General features: G+C 39.0%; 1 protein-coding gene across 2 annotated transcripts in view; it reads right to left on the bottom strand.

The window, feature by feature from the left end:
- KDM6A (lysine demethylase 6A) overlaps positions 1 to 23,784 on the bottom strand; it is a 114,552-nt gene that overhangs the window by 45,847 nt on the left and 44,921 nt on the right. For both annotated transcript variants that reach the window (XM_063126556.1, XM_063126557.1), the window contains exons 5-10: positions 17,362 to 17,420; positions 12,251 to 12,371; positions 8,156 to 8,210; positions 3,847 to 3,881; positions 3,185 to 3,278; positions 217 to 343 (exon numbers count right to left, since the gene is read on the bottom strand). In XM_063126556.1, coding sequence (XP_062982626.1) covers positions 217 to 343; positions 3,185 to 3,278; positions 3,847 to 3,881; positions 8,156 to 8,210; positions 12,251 to 12,371; positions 17,362 to 17,420 — 491 coding nt within the window. The remainder of the gene's footprint in view (positions 1 to 216; positions 344 to 3,184; positions 3,279 to 3,846; positions 3,882 to 8,155; positions 8,211 to 12,250; positions 12,372 to 17,361; positions 17,421 to 23,784) is intronic.

Raw genomic sequence — 23,784 nt, 5'->3', positions numbered from 1 at the left:
TTACAATTGTCATGGACAATCTTATACATGCTACAAATTCTAACCTATTTTAGCAATTGCCTACAAAATAATTATCCTCAGATCCACTACTGACTGTACAGTTTACATGTTAACAATAAATATTTGTTAATATTTGTTTCTTCAGAATATGCTTCTGCTGAATCACAGGCTTTCAAAATGCACATTATTGCTTAAGTTGTATACCACCCATTTTACCTTCCAAGGAAATACCAAGACTGCCCAGAGTTGGGATCTGCCTCTAGAGACTTCTGGAGACACTGAATAGCATAGTTTTCCTTGGTGGCTTTATCTCCTAACTGATCCACTGTGTGATGCATCCAGCCTAAGAGAAGAAGAAAAAAAAATTGTACACACACACACATGTACGTGTGTGTCTTCTCTGTGAATGCTCATTGCATGATTTTTAGAATTTATATCTCACACAAAATACAACCAATTTATGAAGTGAAGGCACTATGAAAGGACAACTGTACCTCTCTAATAAAGAGAGGAAAACATGTAGAGCTCAAAGCCCAACATACAGTACTACAACAGAATGTCTTATGAAGGATCTATACTGAATCAATTAGGTCAACAATTCATTCAGTCCAGTATCCCAGATCTCAACTTCTGTTAGGAACTTAAAACCAGAATATTAAGAATACTATAATCCAGTTCGCATGGTGGCAAATTGTGGACTAATTAACCCATGACTTGTAGTGGCATGTTTCACCACCATTTTGAATATTTAACCCCCTATTGGGCCAATTAGGGGTTGCTACATGATGTCTGAACCTGTACATTATAGGTTAATCATGAGTTAAATATGTCTCACTAAGCCACAGTTCACGTGTCACACCAAGCTATTGTGGGTTGCCACCATGGGTGGCTGCAGAGTGGCTTACTGTGACATCTGAACTTGGCACAACTTTTGTTATTTTTTGCAAACAAGCCACCCTGAGAAACTATGGATTGCAGTAGGGTTGTTTAGGGTGGCTTCTCAGGCTGGCTTGTCATGACATTCAAACCTGGCAGAGTTGCTTCAGCATGGGTTGTTTAAAATGGTGAGAGCTGCTTGGTAAGGCCAGTTAAAAGCACTGCCAGCTGCTCCAAAAGCACCACTACCATTCATCAGGACGGCAGCAAGGCATGTTTTCATATTTTATTCATGTTTCATTGACTGTTAAATTGGAAAAAGCAGAAATAAGCCTTAGATACTCCCGCAGTAATTCCATCCACAGCAAAAACATCTGTCTCAGTCAGCTGCCCCTTTCGAAGTTCACTATCAAGGCAGGTGCTGAAGCAGAGGAGGAATTTGACAGCTGGCATTTCAACATGCTATGTGAAGGGAATTTGACAAGTACCATTTCTAGACATGCAAAGGGCTTATCAATGTGCCTGTGTACTATACTAGCTACTGTCATACTGACATAACTTAAGAATGTAAACTGCAGTGCTACAAATTTGTGTGCTTGCAAAGGACCGAAGAAATTTAAAACAACAAAAACAACAATCCAATTTGTACAAATTTGAAGGACTTGGAAAAAAAATGATCCCATTTGCGTAAATTTGAAGGATAACATTTTTGAAAAATAAGTAACTACCAACCACATTTGAACAAGTTTGAAGGTAGGTCCAGGGAAAAAAGGTTGCCAACGCTAAATTGCTCAGGAAAGTGATTGGGTGGTGGTGGTATGTGTGTTTCCTCCATAGGGAATAAGAGGCTCAGCGATTTTGTGCTTTGCAGCTTGTTCATTTGACAAGCTATGTAGCGATCAGATCGATAGGGGAGCACTTGGCCATCAGAAATGCGAGGAACTGAGAGGGGTTGTGCTACTAAGCCCAGCCACCATGGGCCCAATTGTCTGTCAGGAGTAACATGGGTTATTTAGTGAACAACCAACCCATGGTCAGGGTGGCTTAGCATGAAAAGCACTCGTCCAATTAGTAGTTCGGTTAACTATGGGTTGTTTGCCCATAATGTGAACTACGTGTGAACAGCCCCTTAAATTCTGTTTTGAAAGTGCACAGGGCTGATATTTTTAGGAACTCTCCACATGACATCCAGATCTCTATCCTGAACAGCTGCTAATCCAGATCATTCATCTTCTATTATACTTTCTTTACTTTTATATATGGTGGAGCCAATTTGCTACAAGTAATAGAAGTTCATATTGTTTACACTTAGCATCAACATGACCAAGCACATATGACTAGCATTCAAAAGCAGTATCACTAGAACTCTCACATAATCAATGATACATTCCCAAACAGAATTTCCCAGACTACAAAGAGAAGTTGATATTCATTACTATTGGCCTTAATGTTAGTTTTTATGGTGCAGCACTGGCTAACTCTGATAGAGAATCAATTTATTATGCTTTCAACTAAACTAGTATTAGACAAAATTTTGAAAAGACATGATAAGAGGTACCTGTAGAACTTTAGGTTACTTATAACAAAAAGTTTTATCATGAGCCAGCTGCTGCAGCTGGAGCCACATCTATACAACACCTCCGCTCATTAAAGACTTGGCAGCACCTTGGAGGAGGTAAAGAAGCTCCATGCAAAGTTGTTGCAGCTGGAGGCAACCCCAAAACCTGGCAACCCTGAAGAACAGATGGAAAAGACTCGGTTCCACCAACCAGCCAACAAACTGCTGTTAGCCCTATTCAGCTATGATCTGAGGATGTTATAGCTGTTTTCAGATAATGCTCATTTATTTATGTTATGTTGGAGGGTACGGAACATATTTTAGGTACTACTATACTTTTTAGAGTTTTCATCTATCTTTCTCTGAATTTCTTTCTATCCTGTAAACCCAGTCTGAGCCTGCGACAGAGGGAAATGAAATGGAATAACAATTACAACTTCCACAAAGTGAAGATTAAAGGAAGCAATTCAGTTTTCATGTTTCCTTATTTCAGACACTAACTTGATTTTGAAAGTTTCACAAAAAAATGAGGTGAAGTAGATAGCAATAAATATAAGTAGCCCCTGTTCCATAAATATGCTTGCACCCATATATTTAGAGGATAGATGGGGAGGGCTCAGATATCCTTACAATGGAAAATTGGGTCTGTGAACAGCTGGTTGTATTACAATGTCCATCAATCCAAACAGTTGTAGAAAAACATGTAATGCATTTCTCATTTCCTCCTTCCTTCCCAGTCCTTTTACATACCTAACTGTTGTAATACAGTTGCTTTCACTTGTGCAGGAAGGTTTTCAGTCTGCAAAAGTTGTTCATATTCTTTCTTTGCCAGGTGATATTTTCTCTAAAACAGAGAAGGTTTTAATGATGTTAGAACATTTTACTGATAAAACTAGATTGGTGTTACAGTTAAAAATAAAACTTAAGTGAATTTTAATGACAACTAACACACTGCAGTAGAAATACTGCTTCCACTGATAAATAAAACATCAATATAATTCAGAGGAAAAAGACTAGCCAATTCATACTATAACTGATGGACATATTGAAACACTGGTCCGTCTTTTCTCTATCATTTTGATAAACGCAATCCTTTATTCTAACTCTACTGCATTTAGGATGTTCTACTGTGCTAGTGATGGTGGCATCCATCAGATAAGGTTCTTAGCTCATCAGTGATCACAGAATAAATGGGACGATACAAAACTTCACAATGAAACAAATTTGTCTATGAACTGATGTTACTGAGGTCAATGTTTTCTGAGTAGTTGAAATATTCCATCCCAATTTAAAAATTCACAGACAAATATTTGCAAAAATTAGCACATACTAATTTTAAATCAACCCTACTTGGTACACAGCATGATTCTAGCATAATCATATTTAGCAACCAAGAAATGTTACATACATACCTGGGTTTCATATAAATGGGCAATGTGAAACCGAACTGTAAAAGGAGCGAAGGAAAGATATTAGCAAACCATGTCCCAGTCCAATGCTTTAACCACTACACTGGCCCTGTAGCTCATTTTCTGAAACCCCAATCTCCCCCCCCCCTGATAATTTGAGGGAGAGAGCAGGTCTGAATAGTAAAACATTGAATGTAATGTATTTTTGAGACACCCTTCCACTTAATTAGTGCTCGATGAGATTTATATTAAACCATAAAATTGATGAAATACAATGATTTAACACACTCATACCTAAAACAAAACTGATAAAATACATACATACAAGACTTTTCTCCTAGCACACACACTGGATACACAGGTGATTAAGGGCAATCAGTCTCTTTCTGCTTCATTCTTCCTGTTCTCCAAACTGACCTCTCACAGTTCTCACCTACCTGCATTTAATTACATTTATATACCGCCCCAAAGCCGAAGCTCTCTGGGCATCTCCCATAGACGTCAATAGCATCCACTGACTTCTACAAGGAAGTTTCATGAAGTTTTAGTTGGGAACTTAGCCTAATTTGACCTTCACCCTAAATATATTTGACTAGTCAAATGACCTGCCCTATCTGTAGTAATACAGAATCCAGAAAGATCCCCATTTCATACTGTGGCGTTACACCCCACAAGTCAATTACAAATGTATGTCTGCAGTTTGTAAGTCTGTGGTTTGTAGAATGTTGGCCTGAGTGGGCGGAGTTAGAATGTCTTGGGAGGGGGGAGGAGTGATATATAAGGGAATGACTGAGGGGATTGTGAGTTCTTTTCAGAGGTTCTTTTGGAGAGAACCTTTTCAGGGAGACTTGTTAGGTACTCTTAGTGCTCTCTGTATTTATGGTACTTAAGTTCTGGGAAATTTGAGAGTCAGTGTAGTGAGTGGTGTCTTTAGAGTGTGGTGTGCACGTAGTGGAAGTATATTAATCAATACTGATAATAAAGAAAGTTCAAGAGTGATTGTGTGAGAAAAAGGAAAGCGCGAATGTGAGAGTGACAGGATTGTATGGAAGGTTTCAAAAAGGTTTTTAAATGTTGTTATTTGAAACAAAGCTTATGAACTTTTAAAAATAAATTTTGATTGTTTGTTTTAAAACTACCACAAAAATCCCACGTGTCTGTTTGGCGTTTATCATCTTAAGTTTACACATTCAGCACCCACTCTGACAATCATTCACCTAAGCAGATATAACTTACAGCGCATTATTATATATATTAAAATCCATTCTCCATTTTAAACCCCTTTCCCCACATAGTTTGGAGGAAGGTGGTTGTTATCCCTTGTCTCAGGTGTATCAAGCGGTGGTGCTTGGCTTGAGCAGGGAGTAGCCTCGGCCGGGTCTGGTGTTCAGAGCCTGTGTCGTGGCACATACATTTAAAGGCATGCATTTGAGTTAAGTTGATCAGCCAGGTAAGTGGAATTCCTACCTATGATTTATGGCATACATATTCAATCATTAAATGTTATTTTAGTATCACTAAGTAAGGTCCAAAATAGACTTCACACCATCTACAGCATTGACAACCACACCAGATAAGGGGGGGAGCAATCACAGGAGGTTGGGCTCATGGAACATGGGATAGTGAAGTTTAAGCCTTTCCTCCTCCCTAGAGTCCTAACAATTCACCCTGCCACCCACCACCCCCATAACTGTTATTAGCCCCGGAAAGGGAACTTCCATTGGAACCAATGCAGCCTTTCATCTTAGGTGCGAGGTGGATGAGCAATTTTCAGCCCATGGCAGGGAGTAAAGGATTAATCCCCCACCCACCCCACACTGGAGTCCCAACAAACAACTCCTCTGTGCCTGCTATTAACGTTCCTTTTTCAACTGATGTGGAGTTGAAAAGCATCACATTTAGTTTTGCCCTAAGAAACTTGTACATTCCATGGCGTTATTCTTTCTAACATCACTAGCATGCCAATTAGATGAACAATCTTTTCTAAATGGGGAATTGATTTATTTTTTGAATATGATTAAAAATTCAAAAATATGAACAACGAAACAAACAAATCCCTGTACCCACTATCCTTGCCCATTACAGCCATACCAGCCCTTTCTCAAAAAATCAAGATATAGAGCAAAATGAGACTAACTCTGTAAGCTTTTTAAAAACAAACAAAACAAAACAAGGAGAGCTGCTGGTGGGATTATTTGTGTTTGGATCCAAGTCTCAATTCCACTATGTAACCTGGAACACAAATGTATCTACACACATTCAGGGTTGTCAGATATCTCAATAGTATAAATATTTATAAATCACAAAACTTTATAACACAATGGATTAGTGAATATAGGGAGCAGTCAAAGATAAAACTAAAGATAAATGTGGATGCTAAAGTATTAACAGCAATTTTTGCTAATAGACTCCTGAGTGTGATACATAGATTAGTGCAGCCTGATCGAGTGGGATTTATTCACCAAAGGCAGGGTAGAGATAATTTAAGGCTTGCAGAAAAATTCTATTACATTGAATAACAAAAGAATGGATTCAGCAGCAGTTATTTCACTTGATTCTGAGTAAGCATTTGACAAATTACATTGGCAGTTTATGACTGAGACTTTGGAAAAATTTTGCAGGAATTTTCAAGATAGATTAGAATTCTACATCTCTCACCTAAACCGCAAGTGAGAGAGCTTCAGCTGTTGGGTGGTACAGAAAAGTAATAAATAAATAAATGACAAATGGAATTCTTTCAAGGTGGATTTTTGTTTTCTGGGGGGTCTACAGAGGGGTACGTACATTGGACATCACAGAGGCTGGTTAAGATAAAGCTGCCTAGCTCTGCTAGATGCTGGCAATGTAGTGTGGATAATGTGTTACTGAGGCATATGACGGGTGGCTTCGTTTTGGTTGGAAGTTACTGCACACATAGATTTTGTTCTTGAAAAATCTGTTACAATTGCAAATGCTCATGTGCTTTTAAATCAATTTTGGTGATGTGGGAATTAACAGATAGACAGAAAAAGTGGACTCTGAAAGCCGAAACAGCTGCAAAAAACCTATATCCAAACCTGGAAGGATGAACATCTATCTACCACCTATTATTCAGTGGACTGAAGATCTTACTGCTCTTGCTGCACTTGGCTGCATATCTTGCCAATTTTGTATGGAGGCTTATTTAGACATATGATCTGCTTATATTAATTCATATATATTGTGAACAGTTATTGTGACTGGATATGCTTTATTCTTGCTTTTCTTATGTTGTTGCTATTGGTGTTATTGCAGTCTCCCCACATTTGTTTTAATTGCAAAAATAGAAAACAAGATAAAACCAAGGTCAATGCTCCATACTTAGCTGACAAGATGGACATCAATGTTCTATAATCTGATCAGTTAAGCAGCTATATAAGATATAGTGTGGCAAGGCTATCATGACAAAATATAATATTAGGGCCCTCAATAAGCCCTCAAAATTGGAGGCTTACAGTCATCCTATGCAGGGGCGAGAGAAGTGATGGAGGCAAACTTCGCATCCCCATCCTCCTGCCATACATTTTTCACCCGATGGGCTTTTTTTGCCCATCTAGCTGGAGCACTTTGGTGGGGGAGAGAAGGAGGCTGGAAGAAGCTCAGGACAGCTCATATCCTGGCCTCTCTAGTCTCCTCCCTTTGCCGCCCACCAAAACATCCCCTTTTTCTCCTCTCTGAGGTCATTTTTCCAACCTCAGAGCACAGATTGTACAATTATTTCAGCAATGGCTGGGGTGGGGAGTTAGTCTCCGACTCCCCTTCTGAGGTCGGAGCAAGGGGCTACAGGATTGCTCCTTTCATATCTCCTTGAGTTGGCATTCAATATTTATTTGAAGTCGAAATAACTATATGAAAGTAGTTAATCTCTCTTTCTGAGATTTACCATATTAGCTACCTAATTAAAACAGAAATTAGCAAATCTGTGCACTAATCTAAAAACTGAATATACCATGACCAAATATCTAAGGAACCTCACAACTAGTTTACTATGCCCAAGAATGTTTTCTGAATAGCAGCCTCTTTGTCTAGCAGTGCAATCCTATAGATGCTTACTCAGAAGTACTCAGAAGTAATCTCCACTGGGTTCAGTGGGACTTACTCCCAGGAAAGTGTGAATAAGATTGCTACCTAAAGTACTTATAGTGTTAGACTTACAAGAGAGGAGTAGAGAAAGAATTGGGGGAATTGATTTAACTGTGAGGATAGGGTAATATAAGACACAAATCTAAAAAGTAACTGAGACAAATATACACAACACATGCTTAAAATACTAAGAAGTACTTAAAATACTTACTTTCAGCATTGGACAAAGTGCAAGAATTGCAGTCAACCAAAGCTAACTGAAAATGCTGCAAAAGGGAACAGAGAAATTAATGTTTACTGAAAGTGAATGCATTATTTGGCACATACATTAAAATAATTTTAAGCATATTTACTTGCAATAGGCTCAACAGAAAAAAATATTTTGATGATATTGTCTACATACAAATAATTGAATATCTACATGTAAGTGATTTAAAGTTAATGTGGAAAAAGTAAAATCCAGTTATCAATTATATCTTGCTGTACTGTTAACAACTCCATAAAATAGCATAGAAATACATGCAAAAGAAGTGAAGGCTCATGAAAAGACACAACTGTTACATGGAAACTGCTTTCAGAAATGTATATGACTGGTATTTCTAAACTATACCCCACCATCCTTCAGAGATTGAAGACTTTTGTTTCCGATGTTTCAGCAGTCCTTATGGATATCACATTTCTGAATGAAAAGTTTTCGTATATACTGAGTTTCACGTATTATGTCAATTAATTTCTACAAATAATAAAACCACAAAGTGATACTAATTTTATTAGCGCAATATCTGAGTATAGCTAACTGAATGAACACCAATCAAATGAAAAATAGGAATAATTAATTAATAATTAATTATTAATTCAAGTTTCAAGGTAAGTAACTGATACTTACATATGCTAACAGACTGTCATAACAGAATGATATTTCATACTGCAAACATGCCTTCATCTTCACCATACAATGAAGAACTACCACCAGGGTTGGGGTTTGTAAACAATTTTTCATTAAAAAAAAAGTTTTCAGGAAAATGCTCATTAAATCCAGATAATCTACTAAAAATATAAACTAGGAACCCCAATAGCTCATTTCTTTGTAACTATTTATCCTCTAAACAATTAATTATCTAATCAGACTGTTTGGAATGATTTCTCAGGAAAACATATGATCTTTTCATCTTGCAAAGCACCAACTGCCCTTTTCTTAAACTCAGGAACTATAAAGTCTATAGTATTAGCTTATACCCCAAAATATCCTGAAGGCTGTTGATTCAGCTACACAGTTTTAATGCATTTTTTTTTGTAATAAGCAATATATAAGACTACATTTAGAGGCCTTTTTAAATGAGAATGTAGCTATATAAGATGCAAAAGTCACACTTATAGATTGCCCCCTTGGATAATAAGTAAAAAACACATTTACAAAAGGCAGTGCAGATTCATCAGTATCAAGTAATGCTAGTTAAAAGCAGCATATGATTAAAGATTCAGTTTTGAATTAGATACGATTATTTTGTTTTTGCAATGGGAGCTAATTAAATGCAAACAAAATCACTATTTGTAACTTTCAAGGTTTTTTTTACAAAATTTAAACAGCAGAAATATAACTAAACTATTCAATATTATCACAATACTACTTGTTCTACAAATTTTTAAAATTTCAGAATATAAAAAATGACAAAATGTAATTTTTTTGCCAATCATCATTTAGAACAGCATACAATAAAGCAATGTTGATAACTCAAAACATGCAGAAAGGTAATCTCAAAATAGTAAATAAAGTATTTATTATAAAACTGCATTTATCTTAAGGCTACATAAATTATTAAAGCACACACATGAACAAACCTATTCATCTAGAACAATTCTGCATATCTAGCTACAATTAAACACAGACAATCCTTCTGAGGTATTCTATTAAAAAATCAGCCATGTAGAACAAAGCTCCTTTGTCATAAGACAAACTATTTACAGTCTTCAGCACGATAACTAGAAAAACATCACATTAAATATCCAGCTCCAAATCTCTGCAGCAAACCCTTAGCTAGCAAACATCTGCATCTCGAACAAAAATTGCAGTACTGAAGCTGACTGCTGCTGTGTGAAATAGTTATTATGCAGGAGAGGCCACTGCAGTTCAGAGACGACATACAATACCTCAAGGCAGACATCCGTCTACAGAAATTCAAATAATGAGTAAGAGGATTTACCTACAAAGCACTAATCTGAATATTTCAAAGTGGTGGTATCTTTTAAAGCATAACGGCTGAAGTCAATGACGAAGTCTGATTTGTAAGGAATGATGATTGCATGATTAATCAGGACATTTTTCTCCTTCAGAGCCCTTGACTGATATGATGGCAACAAAAGTCACTGATGTAACATTTGCAAAGAATTAGAATACAGTGCTTTGGTCCACAAAGCTACTAACTGCATCATACCCAATGTCTGTCTGTTGCACTTCACATGTTTACCAATCCACTCAGGACTAGACTTCAATATTTCTCAGTTTCTCCAGTACTTTCGCAATTTTATTTGAAGATGCTTTAAAACTACTAGCATAGAACTAGAATAAGTTCTTATTCTAGTAGAATAAGTATTTGAAAAATTACTGGAAAACACTTAAAGATATACTTCAACAATTTTGATGCTCTGGAATTGGAATATTATATTTTGGTGCAAGATTTCCTAATAGATAGTTCCATAAAGTCTATGTTAATGAAGTCAAGCCACCATTAGAAATTTGACAATTCTGACATGAACATGCCACACTGGGAAAACCTTATCCTAGCTAAGTACAGCTCTTAGAGATGGCTTTTCTGACTGTATGATCTAGGTGTGATGCCTGATCCTGAGAGCTGTCTTTTGTTCAGATAACTAGGACACAGAAAGCCTTGCGTAATCAAAGTGCTGGCAAACAGCCAAGGCTCCATCTGACATGCATGCTGAGGGTAAGGGTGGGAGGACGTGCAGCACGCGTTGCTAAATCAACTCATTAGTTTTCTCTCCAGAGTCCTTCAAAATCGGAATTAATTCATCTTTTTAAAGAAAGGAGGCTTGTAAGGAGTAAGCACTCTCTTTCACCCTACACTGCACAATCAAAACACAAGAATCAACTACATAAACAGCACAAAAGAAGGTGAACAAAGCACTTTATTTGCATAATATGAATAAAACAGGTCTGATCTAAATGATCACATGCTCAAACCAAAAGTTTTCCCTTAGCTACAATAACCAATGCATATAATAATCGCACTGTAATAAAACATTTGGATAATAGCTTAGTTGATCACAGATAGTTATTAATTGCTTGCAAAAGCTAGTAAAATTTTAATAGGGGGCAGACCTCGAAGTGAAGGAAGGTTTGTAGCCCCATGCTCTTAACCTTGTGTCACATTCTCTCTCTTTCAATCACACAAACACACTCCACGTAAAAGCAGTGGAGCTGAAGTGGGTTTTTAACTATATTACTCTACTTATTATGGACATTGTCCCTTCTTTTTAGAACATGGTAATGGAGGCCAGGTCCCATGAAGCCATGGCTTTTTTCTAGAGAGCCACTTTTAACTGTAAAGCACAATTACTTCTGTCTTTGTGAGTGAGCTTTCAGCAGTCCAAACGCTGGGCTCTCTTTCCAACAGCTTACACACAAGTGGTAACTGTCCAATTGATAACTTTGCCCCTGCTCTGACAGCAATACTCTTTATGGCATATTCAATATGCCATACATGACTGAAGCATGAAATGCGTCTTCCCCACAAGACTAAAGGGCTTCATATCCTTGAGGAATGGACAAATTTTCCCAAATCATAACTTGAACCACTTGTTCAAATTAATAGAATACTCAATACTCAGGTGGCCGTCGTCGTCATCATCATCATCATCATCATCACCACCACTTTCCCCAGGTTATAATCCTCCCCCGCCCCGAAATACATCTCATACATTCAGAATATCTTCCCAATATTATGACTCTTACATAAGTTTTCTTCAAGTCAAAATTCTTCAAAATAATTTCTTGGTACCCAAGATTCTAATTAAAGTGCGATGTGGAGTATGCCTTGGGCACTCCCTCCCCTGGCCCTGTCTGCATAGGGAGAAACTAAAAGCTGAAAAGATCTCACATTTATTTTAATACAGGACCTTTATGAACCTGCATGATAGAACCATCTCATAGCTAGCTCTTGATATCACCTGAGATCCCTGAGGCCAAGCAGCAACTGAACAGTATAATGAAACTGAAGTAAACCCTTTACACTCCATTGTAAAGTGGGAAGCAAATGCCAGGTATCATTAAAAACATAAAAACTTTTACCTTAAAACTAGACTCAAAATCTGTATTCACTTTGAACATAAGCCCAAGTCGTAAATGAATTTCCTTGGCGCGGCAAAAGCTGGGATCAACATAAAGCACCTCCCGAAATGCTTTAATTGCCCTGGGAAAAAAGAACACATATTGAAATGTTAAAGCCACAGTAATTATAAAGGGTGTCTGCAAAGAGCAACACTTAACTTCTTTTTTAAAATAATAATTAAAGAGGCACCATGAATTCTAAATTCTAAAGCTTTTAGAATTCTAAAATTTTTAGAATTCTAAATTCTAAAGCTTTTAAAACTTGATGTTATGCAGACTTCTACTGTTACTTTCTACTGTTAGTTTTTCCCTACCCTGTGCCTGCTTACCCTAGCCCTGTACCTGTTTGCATTCTCTTCCCCTCCTTATTGTTTTACTATGATTTTATTAGATTGTAAGCCTATGCGGCAGGGTCTTGCTATTTACTGTTTTACTCTGTACAGCACCATGTACATTGATGGTGCTATATAAATAAATAATAATAATAATAATAATAATAATAATAATAATAATAATAATTCTGACTAATACCCAAGTATTCAATGGAAATATGTAACTTTATTTGGGACGTCACAAAAATCCGCAATGGATACAATTTTTGAATTTCTATGAATCTGAACTGCGAATTCCGAGTTTTCTGGACTGGCTTTTTCCAAGATGTGCGGACTCCATGGACTTGCAGGACGCACCTTTTTTTAACCTTTTCGGGGGATTTGCGTAAGTGTGCATTAGTGCTAATGTGCATTTGTAAACAGGAATGAAATTCTTGTATATAAAATCTGATTTTGTCAATGACTGTAAGCGTGAGGGCAGGGGCTGTCTTCTTTATTGACTGATTTTAAGCCGCTCTGGGAGCCTTTTTGGCTGAGGTTTGGTTTAAAAATACTCTAAATAAATAAAGGCACTAAACAAGACCACTTTCTTGAAGATTCAGTGTCTAATTCCTGAAGAAAGGTCCCATAGTTACTGGGCAGATTCCCCACCCACCCTGGCCTGGAAAGTAAAATCCCATGCTAATGTCCCTTGAAAACAACAAAATGTAGAACGGGGTGGGCAACGTTCCTCCCCCCGTTGAGGGCTGCATTCCCTTGTGGGTATTACCAAGTTGGTAATCCTCGAAGTGCCTCACAAAATTTTATCCTCGAAATGCTTCACAAAATTATCACAGTAGACCTCTGTGGACTCCAACATAGATTTACTGGGGAAGATGACAGCAATCCCCAAACTAGAGCTCTGCTGGATAGCTACTTAAGGATGTGGTGGAGGCAGCAAAGTAAGCCTTCTTAGCTATACTCATTGTTGTGCAGTAATTTCAATAATTGAGTCATTTCAACCCCATCCAGACCAGCCTTTTCATACCCAGAGGAAACGATTAAATTGAGGGTGTGCCCTGCCCAATATGTCATCCTGGTGACAAATTAAGACAACCACATGGTTGTCATGGAATTCATGGGCTGCCTTAGCATGAATGTTGAAGTTTCCAATGCTAAGCTCAAGATCTCAGTCAGGCAGAGTGTTGGGCAACAGGTTATTTATTTAGTTATTTAAAATATTTCTTTGCTGCCTTTCAGGGCAGAAGCCTTTCCCAAATCCGTGTACAGCAAGAAAACACATTAAAACCAGTATGATATGAAGAATGATAAAAACACAATGAAAACAATAAGAATACAATAAAAACAGCAATAAAACCAAAAAACAGCAACAAAAACAATCATACAAGGAGAAGTCCACAGTAAAATAATGTTTTCAAGGCCTTCTTGAAAGCCTGCAATGTTGGAATACAGGAGACCCCTGGTGACAACTTATTCCAGAGGCTCTTTCACAGTTGGTCACCCATCTAAACCACTGTATAACAGTACCCCCAGTCCCTTCAGACAGACACTTCAGACCAACAAGAATCCATTCTGTTTGTCCTGTTTCCACCATAGATGGTCCATTAAGACAATTAAAGCAGTCTCTGTTCCATAATCAAGCCTGAAGCCAGACTGAAATGGATCTAGATTAGGATATTAAAGGCCTATATATTATTGAATACATTTCATACAATACAATAACAACACTTGATGCCAATTTTCAGGCATTTTCCCCTCATGGTTTGTTCTTTTAGTTAAATTGCCTTTAATGAAGTAGCTTAACGCAGATGGATCTCGAAACTAGCCTTCTCAAACACTCAACTACAAAAGTTGAGTGTAGCCATACACGTACTCTGGATTTTAGGAAAGCTGATTTTAATAAACTCAGAACTATGATAAGTAAGGTCCCGTGGCAAGTGAGCCTAATGAAAAAAGGAGTGGGAGATGGGTGGGAGTATTTAAAAAAGGAAATTTTAAAGGCACAGTTACAAACAATTCCAACTGTAGCCTAGCTACAGTTATCCATGCTCTGATAACCTCTCGTTTGGATTACTGCAATGCGTTATACGTGGGGCTGCCTTTGAAAACGGTCCGGAAGCTTCAGCTGGTACAAAACAGGGCAGCCCGTTTACTAACAGGGACTGGCTGGCGAGATCACATTACGCCAGTCCTTTTACAACTTCATTGGCTGCCAGTCCAGGTCCGGGCCCGATTCAAAGTGCTGGTATTGACATTTAAAGCCCTAAACGGTTTGGGGCCAGGTTTGAAGGAACGCCTCCTCCCATATGTACCTACCCAGACCCTAAGATCATCTACAGGGGCCCTTCTCCGTGAGCCCCTGCCAAAGGAAGTGAGGCAGGTGGCTACTAGGAGGAGGGCTTTCTCCGCTGTGGCACCCCGGTTGTAGATTGAGCTCCCCAGAGAGGTCCGCCTGGCACCTACACTGTACTCCTTTCGTCGCCAGCTGAAGACCTTTTTATTCACTCAGTATTTTAACACTTAATTTTAACTTAAATTTAAATTATACTGTTTTAACTCTGTATTTTAACCTTATATCAATTTTGCTGCGTGGTTTTATCGTGGTTGTGCTTTTTATACTGTATTTTGTATTTGTGTTTTTAACCTGTTAGTTGTTTTATGATGGTTTTAATTTTTGTGAACCGCCCAGAGAGCTTCGGCTATTGGGCGGTATAAAAATGTAATAAATAAATAAATAAATAAATAAACAAGGAGAAAAGATAGAAGACAACAAAGGAAACCAATGTGGCTCCACAAAAAGCTTAGAGATGACATGAAAACAAAAAAAGGATACATATAGGAAGTGGAAGTAAGGCCAGGCTACAAAAGAAAAGTACAGACAGGCGGCACAGAAGTGCCGAAATGGCGTCAGGAAGGCTAAAGCTCAGAATGAGCTGAGGTTAGCGAGGGATGCTAAAAGAACTAAAAAGGCTTTCTTCAGATACGTGAGTAGTAAAAGACAGAGGAAAGAAATGGTGGTTCAACTGCTTAATGAGGATGGCAAATTGATAACAGACGACAAAGAAAAGGCTGAAGTGCTCAATTCCTACTTTGCCTCAGTCTTCTCCCAAAAGCGGGTCTATGACCCCCCTGGAAAAAGTGAAGCAGAAGTTGAGGGGGCAGGATTGCAGTTAGAGATTGATAAACAAATGGTCAAAGAACATCTAATTTCCTTGAATGAGTTTAAATCTCCAGGGCCCGATGAACTGCATCCTAGAGTAATGAAGGATCGGAGCACAGCCCTATTGTGAACACTATTACAAAATGGCTTCCAGGAGGGGGGGGCTTTCCCCTTTACAGAATGGCTATTATGGTGGGCAGGGGCAGTTACAAAACACCTATTTCCCAGAAAGCAAATTGGTGAGGCTAAAAGGAAAGTAATTTGCCCAAGAGCCAAAGTACAAGGTAGAAGTAGGTTTTGAACTCCAAAGCAGGAAACCATACTTCTGAACCCATATTTTTCTGCTCCAACACGCACTTCACAACAAGCAAACAGAGACAAGAAACTTGGGCAAGAAACAGTTCAGGTAGAGGTGGGGCCTGTGCTCCAAACACCAAATAACATAGTTGTCCCCACAAAGCACAACAAAATGCCAATTTCACAGAAGGCAAACTGGTGATGCTCAGAAAAGCAAACACCACACGAAAAAGCACAAGCAAAAACACAAACACCACCCCGGCAAAACACAATACACTAAAGTAAATAAACCAGCTACCACACACCTACCATCTCCCCTGCCACCCAAAACCAAAACACAGACATACATCACAGCACAGATGAACCACCCTCTCTCTCTTTCCCCACCACCTGCTTCTACCTGCTCAGGACACCCACTACAATCCTCCAGGTTCCCCTTTTCCTTTTTGTTCCGGACAGTTCGGTGTGCTTCAAAATGCAGCGCTGGGCTATAGCCACCCATCATTTTTTATTTTCTAAATATGTCTCTGGGGCTCATGTGGAGCCAGAGGCATTCTTGGAAATAAAGATAGCACTGGAGGGTGGCTCTTTGCTTTGCAGCACACCAGCCTGCCATTTTTTAAAAAAAAAATCTGAAGAGGCAGAGAGCTTGGCAGGCTCCAAGGGAGATGTTTGTGAGCGCAGTGGTGCCCACTTACACCATTTTGGAACAAAATCGAGTTTCCCGGGTAGATATTATGAAAAACTCCCATTCGTTTAAACTAGGAATCGGATGCCTTCTTGTGGGCATTCTGGAGGAGGGAGGGAGGGTCATGTGTGCCTAAGGCTCACTTTTGCTTGTTCATGCAAAACTAAATCATGAATTAGTGTTACGTCCAAACTAGGCCAATGTGAAGTTCTGTAGTCATCAATTATATAGAGCAGGGGTTCCTAACCATGGGTGGTCCCTGGTTATACAGCATTGACGATGCTGTATAGGGATGATGAAAATTGTAGTACAACTACTTCTAGTGTCCCAAGGCTCGGAACCACTATTTAGGAACACACAGGAACACACCAAGCCACTCTTAAGGCTAGCAAGCCACATTACAGGAGGTTTTAAAAGGCTTTAAAAAAACAAAAATAAAAAACCCCTACATTGAGCTTTTTCTATTTCATTCCCATTATCTATATGGTCAGAGAAAACCATATTAAATTGTTAATTTAGGCAAGACAACACTAAAACTACTGATGAGCATACACTTCACTAAAATGCTACATCTCCAGCATTTTCTGCCACTTACCACTGAAATGCATTGTAATGGAAGTAGACCAAGCCAAGGCCATACAAAAAGGCAGCATTCTGCAAAAAGGAAAGAAGCATCGTTTAGGCACTGAGATACAGAAACACATGTTTTCAATCTTTTGGAAGAATACTGAAGTATGTTATTGACAAAGTATTTCAGTCACTGCTTAGGAGAAAGAAAATTAGTTCTAGAACAAAAAAGAAAATCTAAAGTCTTGATGTAAAATGCTAATAAAAGTAATAAAGCATTACCATATAAACAAATATTTTATTATTGTTACATCACTAAAGTAAAGGAGCAGTTGAAAGGGTATTATTTATTTTATTTATTCATTACATTTTTATACTGCCCATCAGCTGAAGCTCTCTGGGAAGTACACAATTAAAAACCATAAAATACAACAAGTATAAATTTAAAACATTTAACAGTTTAAAAGGCAATATAAAACTAGCTACATTAAAGACCAGGGAAAGCCTGTGTTAAAAGGTATGTCTTCAGGAGGTGTTTATAAGACCAGTAGCATAGGTTTTTGAATTGTAGGGCTACAAGAGACACCTGCCAAGAAATCTGACAGCATTGCAGTCAAACAGCTGACACTAAAAATTATGCTATTTTATTACTAGTATAAAGCCCATGTCACCACAGGTACGAGTCCTGCTCCTTTCCCACTTTCGTCCCTCGGTCCCTTCACCACAGAGGAGCTTATAAATAATTCAAATCTGGCTCATGCATAGTGGATCCCCCCTTTGAAATTCGCATGTGGCACAGCCCTGGCTACACGTGTCTCAATTACACAGTGGGATATATACACACAGAAAAGGCGCTATATCCCCTGAAGTGTGGAAAGTTAACTGCAATTCCACATGCAGCTTACAGCGGAATGGCAATGACTGGAATTCATGAGGAGCCACCCGTCTGAAAGCAACCCTGAATGTGGGTGGAGAGCAGCAATGCTCCTGAATGCAAAAGAAAGGTAGATCTCCAGATCAGTTTTTAGATAAGGATTCTTCAACTCCCAGTCTTCCCTGTTCAGGCAAGGACAGTAAAGGAAACCGATGTGTGATGAAAGACAAAAAAGGACTGGCAGAGTAAGAAGTGTTCTACATAGGCATGGAGGCTAAGGAGTGCAAGTAACAGGAGGGCAGAAGCGGCTGTTGTGCTTCGGATTATACACTGAGATGCCAAATAAACCTATGAACTATCTAGCCAAGCACGAACTTTCTTCCTTATTTTGGGAAAGGGGAGGGGCACCCAGTGATTCAAAACCTGGAGCACATGCACACACAAAACAAAGTGTACCAAATCAAGTCAATCAGGAACCATAAACTGCAGCATGTTGTTCTCCTTCCTGCCCTCTCTAATGCTGGAGCCAGGATTAAAAATGGGGCTGGCAGGGGGATACTACTGCAAGAAGAACCATGTAGCTATTCATTACATTTCAGGAACAGAAATAATTGAATAAAACTCTGAGTAAGGCAGCTAATTCAATTCATGAAATATATACTTCATGCTCATGAGAGTCAGTGTGGTGGTGTGGTTAGAGTGTCAGGAGATATGATATGAAGCTTACTGTGTGACTGGGGGCTGGTCATCATCTCTTCAGCAAAACCTACCTCTCAGTGTACCTCTCATCTGTGAGGATAACATGAGGTGTGTGTGTGTGTGTGTGTGTGTGTGTGTGTGTGTGTGTGTGTGTGTGTGTGATGTAAACGCCCTTGAGCTCCTTGGACTAAAGGCAGGATATAAATATAACAAATTAATTCTTGCTACCCCCCTGCCCCCTCCCAACCAAGGCTGGGGCAAGAAATCCCATCTCACCACATCCAAAAACTCTTGAGGCTTAACAAGACTATAATATCAGAACATGGCTTCAGACACTAATGAACATGCCCAAATATAATGAAACTGGTTCCCATGGCAACTGGAGCCATTCACGAGAGAGCACTAAGCAAGAGGCCAAGTAAACCAGAACCCAAGAAAAAGGTTGGCTTGAAGTGACATTTTGGCTGTAAGCTGCTGAAAGGATCTGTTTCTCAGCTGTCAACAGAACTGCTAGTCTCCAGCATTCCAGTCCAAAGACTGAAGCGGAGCTTGGTGGTGCAAAGGCCCAGAAAAATGGGAGAAGTGGCTAGGGGAAAGATGAAGTTGCAGGAAAGATGGAACTGAACCAATTTTAAAGTAGTGTTTTTAAACAATATTGTTGCAGCCAGTTACACTGAAGCCCTCTTAGATCCAAGTTCCATGTGTAGCTATGACATGATTCCTTGTTGAGTTAAAACTCTGGGTAAGCAACCCTCATCACAACAACCCAAGAACTTGGGTTGCTTCAGAGAGCAGAAGTAATGCTTCCTCACTGCTATGCAGCAACTAGTAACTATAGCTTAAACAGCTCCATATTTAGTCACTATGTGTGAAGTGGGTCTCTGGCTTATTCGTGGTTAAGAAACCATGGTTAGCACAGTTGCATTCACACATCACGACAACCCAGAATTCAACAACCCATACCAAGGGTTAGCATTGTGTGCAAACCAGGTCAATGCCTTTAAGAAAACAAAGTAACAACAATAGGATCAGAAGGAAAGTCATGTGCACTTTTATTTCTGACTTCAGCTGTTATGGAACTTCAATTTTTTAATTTTATTTTGGGGCATGATACACGGACATGGACATACATATATATTAGAATAAAATATATAAAAGTTTTTGCATATCCAGCTCCACATTTATCATTCCCCTTAGTATTTGACCAAGTCTGCAAGGATTCAACCCACCTAACCATTAATTTATAATTTTTGTTTTTTGAAATTCATTCAAAGAATTGCTCATGGGAGATATTTCCAAATCCAGGTCAAAAATCTTCTGGTGTTACTTTGATGAAATGAATTTCCCATTTATTTTGGTATATGTTTATATTTTATTAATTTATATCATGCCTTTTTCCCCTCTTGCAAGGTACCCAAGGTGGCTTACATGATCCTCCTCCTCTCCATTTTATCCTCACAACAACCCTGTGAGGTAGGTTAGGCAGGTGAGGTAGGTCAGTGACTGACCCAAAGTGATCCAGTAAGCTTCATGGTCAAGTGCGGCCTAGAACCCAGATCTCCCATGTCACAGTCCAACACTCTAACCAATACACCAGACTGGCTTTTTTGTTGCACAAGACATTCCATTCAGATTTATGTATGCATTGCTTGTGTAGTCTTCGCTAGCCATTCATTTACACATTTTACCTAATATTCATTGTTTGATTTCTGAAGATCAACACCTCAATTTAGCATAATCTCTTAATGACCCATGTTTGCTAGTAATTGAGTAATTACATGCTTAATTTGCAAATGTTGGAATATAAGGATCTGATATTGCCTCATTTCCTCTATAATTTCTCCATATAGTTTTTATTAATCCAATTTTTAACATACTCATAAATTGTGTTAACCATGTTCCTTCCAAGGCCTGATAATGCCTCGCAAATTATAGCACATACCTCCCCCTTTCCAGCTTAAAGGGTTTTAAAGGAGGGAGGGGTCAAAATTCATGGTGAATGTATCTAATCAGTGGGGAATAGTCAAGATGGCTATAGCAGAAACCCCAGGTACGAAGGTAGCATGTCATTCAGTGATATGCTACCTCTGTACCTGGGTTTCCAATATAGCCATCTTGACTATTCCCCATTGCTTTGAGCAGGGGGTTGGACTCGATGGCCGTGTGGGCCCATTCCAACTCTACTATTCTATGATTCTATGATTTAAGCAACAGTGAAGGAGGGCTGTTGCGTTCCTAGACTCCTGACCCAGCAGGGCCTTGCTTAAGAAGTTGCAGCCTTAGACAGCAAATTGCAGTGTGACAGGGACAGAATCTGCTCCACCTGCATTGCCACCTTCTCATCTTCTACTGACCAGGAAAGATTCTTTTTTTGATAAGAGAACACAGGGAACAACAGAAGCAGTCTCATATTTTCCATCTAGCCCAATATTGCCTCTACTCTGGCTTGCAACAGCTTTCCAGAGTTTCAGAACTTCATCACACCAGCGTTATACTGTGCAATCACTGTGAATTGTGTGCAAAGGACTCCAAAGTTTCCCAGTTTATAATCTGCTTTTATTGTGAAGTACTCCCATGCATCCTGCTTTAATTGTGCTATAAAGGGAAAAGAATCAAGGTATTTTGCTAGTAGTTTTCAAACGAATCATTTGTTGTTTTCCGCGCGGACACTGGGGCGCAGGAGCAGGATTATTTAATCAAATGCTTACATCTGCGTAAGCTTTAAAGCTAAAGACATCAAAACTGGCACAGTAATAGATATTAAGGAGAGCTTTAAGCATACCAAATTTGAATCGGATTGGGTCATCCATCGATTTTTTATGATTTTTTTACATTTCCCCCCTTAAACCCTTTGCAAAGGATCTTAAGAGTGCTGCCGCCAGGGGTGAGATTTAGCAACAACAACAAAAGCTTAACACTATAGGGGATAATTCGAGGGAAACAGGTAAGTGGGATGAAGCTTTCAGGCAGAGAAAGTCTCTCCTATCATCCTATACCTAGTCTTTTTAACTTGAGATGCCTCGTATTGGACCGGGGATCTTTTGTATGCTCTATCACTGAACTATGATACCAGCCCTTTAGTAGCCAGTAACTCCTGCATAAACAAAACTCTATTATTGTTGTGTTTATGTCTGTTATTGTAGCTTTAAATTTTTATTTATTTTGGTCATTTATACTGCAATTTATTTATTTTATATTAGGTTTTATCATGCTGTACTTTATGGTTGTAATTGTTGCGAACTGCCCAGAGAGCTTTGGCTGCTGGGCAGTACAGAAATGTAATAAATGAATATTTTATTTTTTAAAAAGTACTACAGGAAAGATATGACTTGCAACTATTTTAATAATTTTGGGAGGAAAGAGGATTTAACGTTCCTTAGTCTCTTCCCTGCATTATTATTCAAGTATTTTTGAGCCAAATCAATTTTGATCAACTGCTATAGTCACTTCTACATTTTCACAGAATGGCATACATAACTAGTGACTGAATAATACAGTGAGTAGGTTCCAACTATCCCTAGAGATCTGATTCTTAATTATTCTCTTATGCACTCAAATGAGACTGCCACCTAGACTATTTTTGTTGCATAAGACATTCCATTCAGATTTATGTATCAACAGCTTTGCTCTAGAGGGGTGCGGGATGTTTTCCAGCCGGAAGACCCTTGCAGAAAACATTCTGGGGGCCACATAGCGGTAGTGGTTGGGGCTGGAACCAACAGTGAGTAAGGCCACCATTCACACTCCACCACCATCTACTGAATTCGATCTCTTCCCCCCCTCTCTCTGTCCTTTCTTTTTTATGCCATCCTTTCTCTCCTACTCCCTTCTTCTCTCTTCCCTCCCCTCACCAGCTGACTCCTCTTTTTGCCCCCATCCTACCCCTTTCCACACTACTTTAAAACAAGAAAAAAAGCTCCCATTGGCACCAATAGAAACTTTTTAAAAAGAGCTTAAATGCTACATTGGGGCAATTTGGGGGGCTTAAAACAAGATAGGGGGTTAACCCTTCCCTCTACAGTTGTGACACCCCCAATTGTGCACTGCATAGGGCAGTTAGGCTTAAAATCCCTCCATAAGCACTAATGGAAACTTCTTAAAAGCTCAACTGCTATACCAGGATGGGATGGAGGGATATTTTGGAGAGGGTCACATCATGTAGGGAAGGAGGGTTAAATCTTCCCTCCCAAGATGCAACCCCGACCCCAAAATTGCCCGCTATAAAATAATTATTTTTTAAGCCTGATTACTGCAGGGAAGGACACAGTGTGTGGAATGGGGGCAGTTAGCCCTTTCCTCCCCAGCAGCAGCAGCCCAAATATATGCCAGATTAGAGTTTTCAAAATCCTCCACTGGTGCCAATCAAGGGTTTTTAAAAGCCTAATTGCTGCATAGGGTGGGTAGGAGAGTGGAGACCATAGTCCAAATGGGGAGGTTCCACAGTTGGCGGGTTCCCCACCCTACTTTATAGCAATGCATGAGATTCACCCAGATCAACAACAAAGGCTCTCACGTGGTGTACTGATTGACCGTATGTCAGGTATTTAATCTTTTTGTAGTCAGAAATTGACATTTCACTTTAAACTCTGTTTATTTTATTACATTTTTATACTGCCCGATAGCTGAGGCACTCCGGTCAGTGCACAATTAAAACCATAGAAGTACAATAAGTATACAATAAATTTTAAGCGTTAAAAGCTAAGAGTGCAATGTAAAATCAGATAAATTACAGTCCAGGGAAAGCCTGTGTGAAGAGGTACGTTTTTAGGAGGCATTTAAAAGCTATTACATTTTCTGCATTCCAAACTGCGCAAGGGAGGGTTTTTCAGAGGGTGGGTGCTGCTACAGAGAAGGCCCGCCACCGAAGTTCTTCATCGC

This window comes from Elgaria multicarinata, chromosome 5 (genome assembly GCF_023053635.1).
Source record: "Elgaria multicarinata webbii isolate HBS135686 ecotype San Diego chromosome 5, rElgMul1.1.pri, whole genome shotgun sequence".
NCBI classification, from domain to species: domain Eukaryota; kingdom Metazoa; phylum Chordata; class Lepidosauria; order Squamata; family Anguidae; genus Elgaria; species Elgaria multicarinata.
This window is presented reverse-complemented; position numbering and strand designations above follow the sequence as displayed.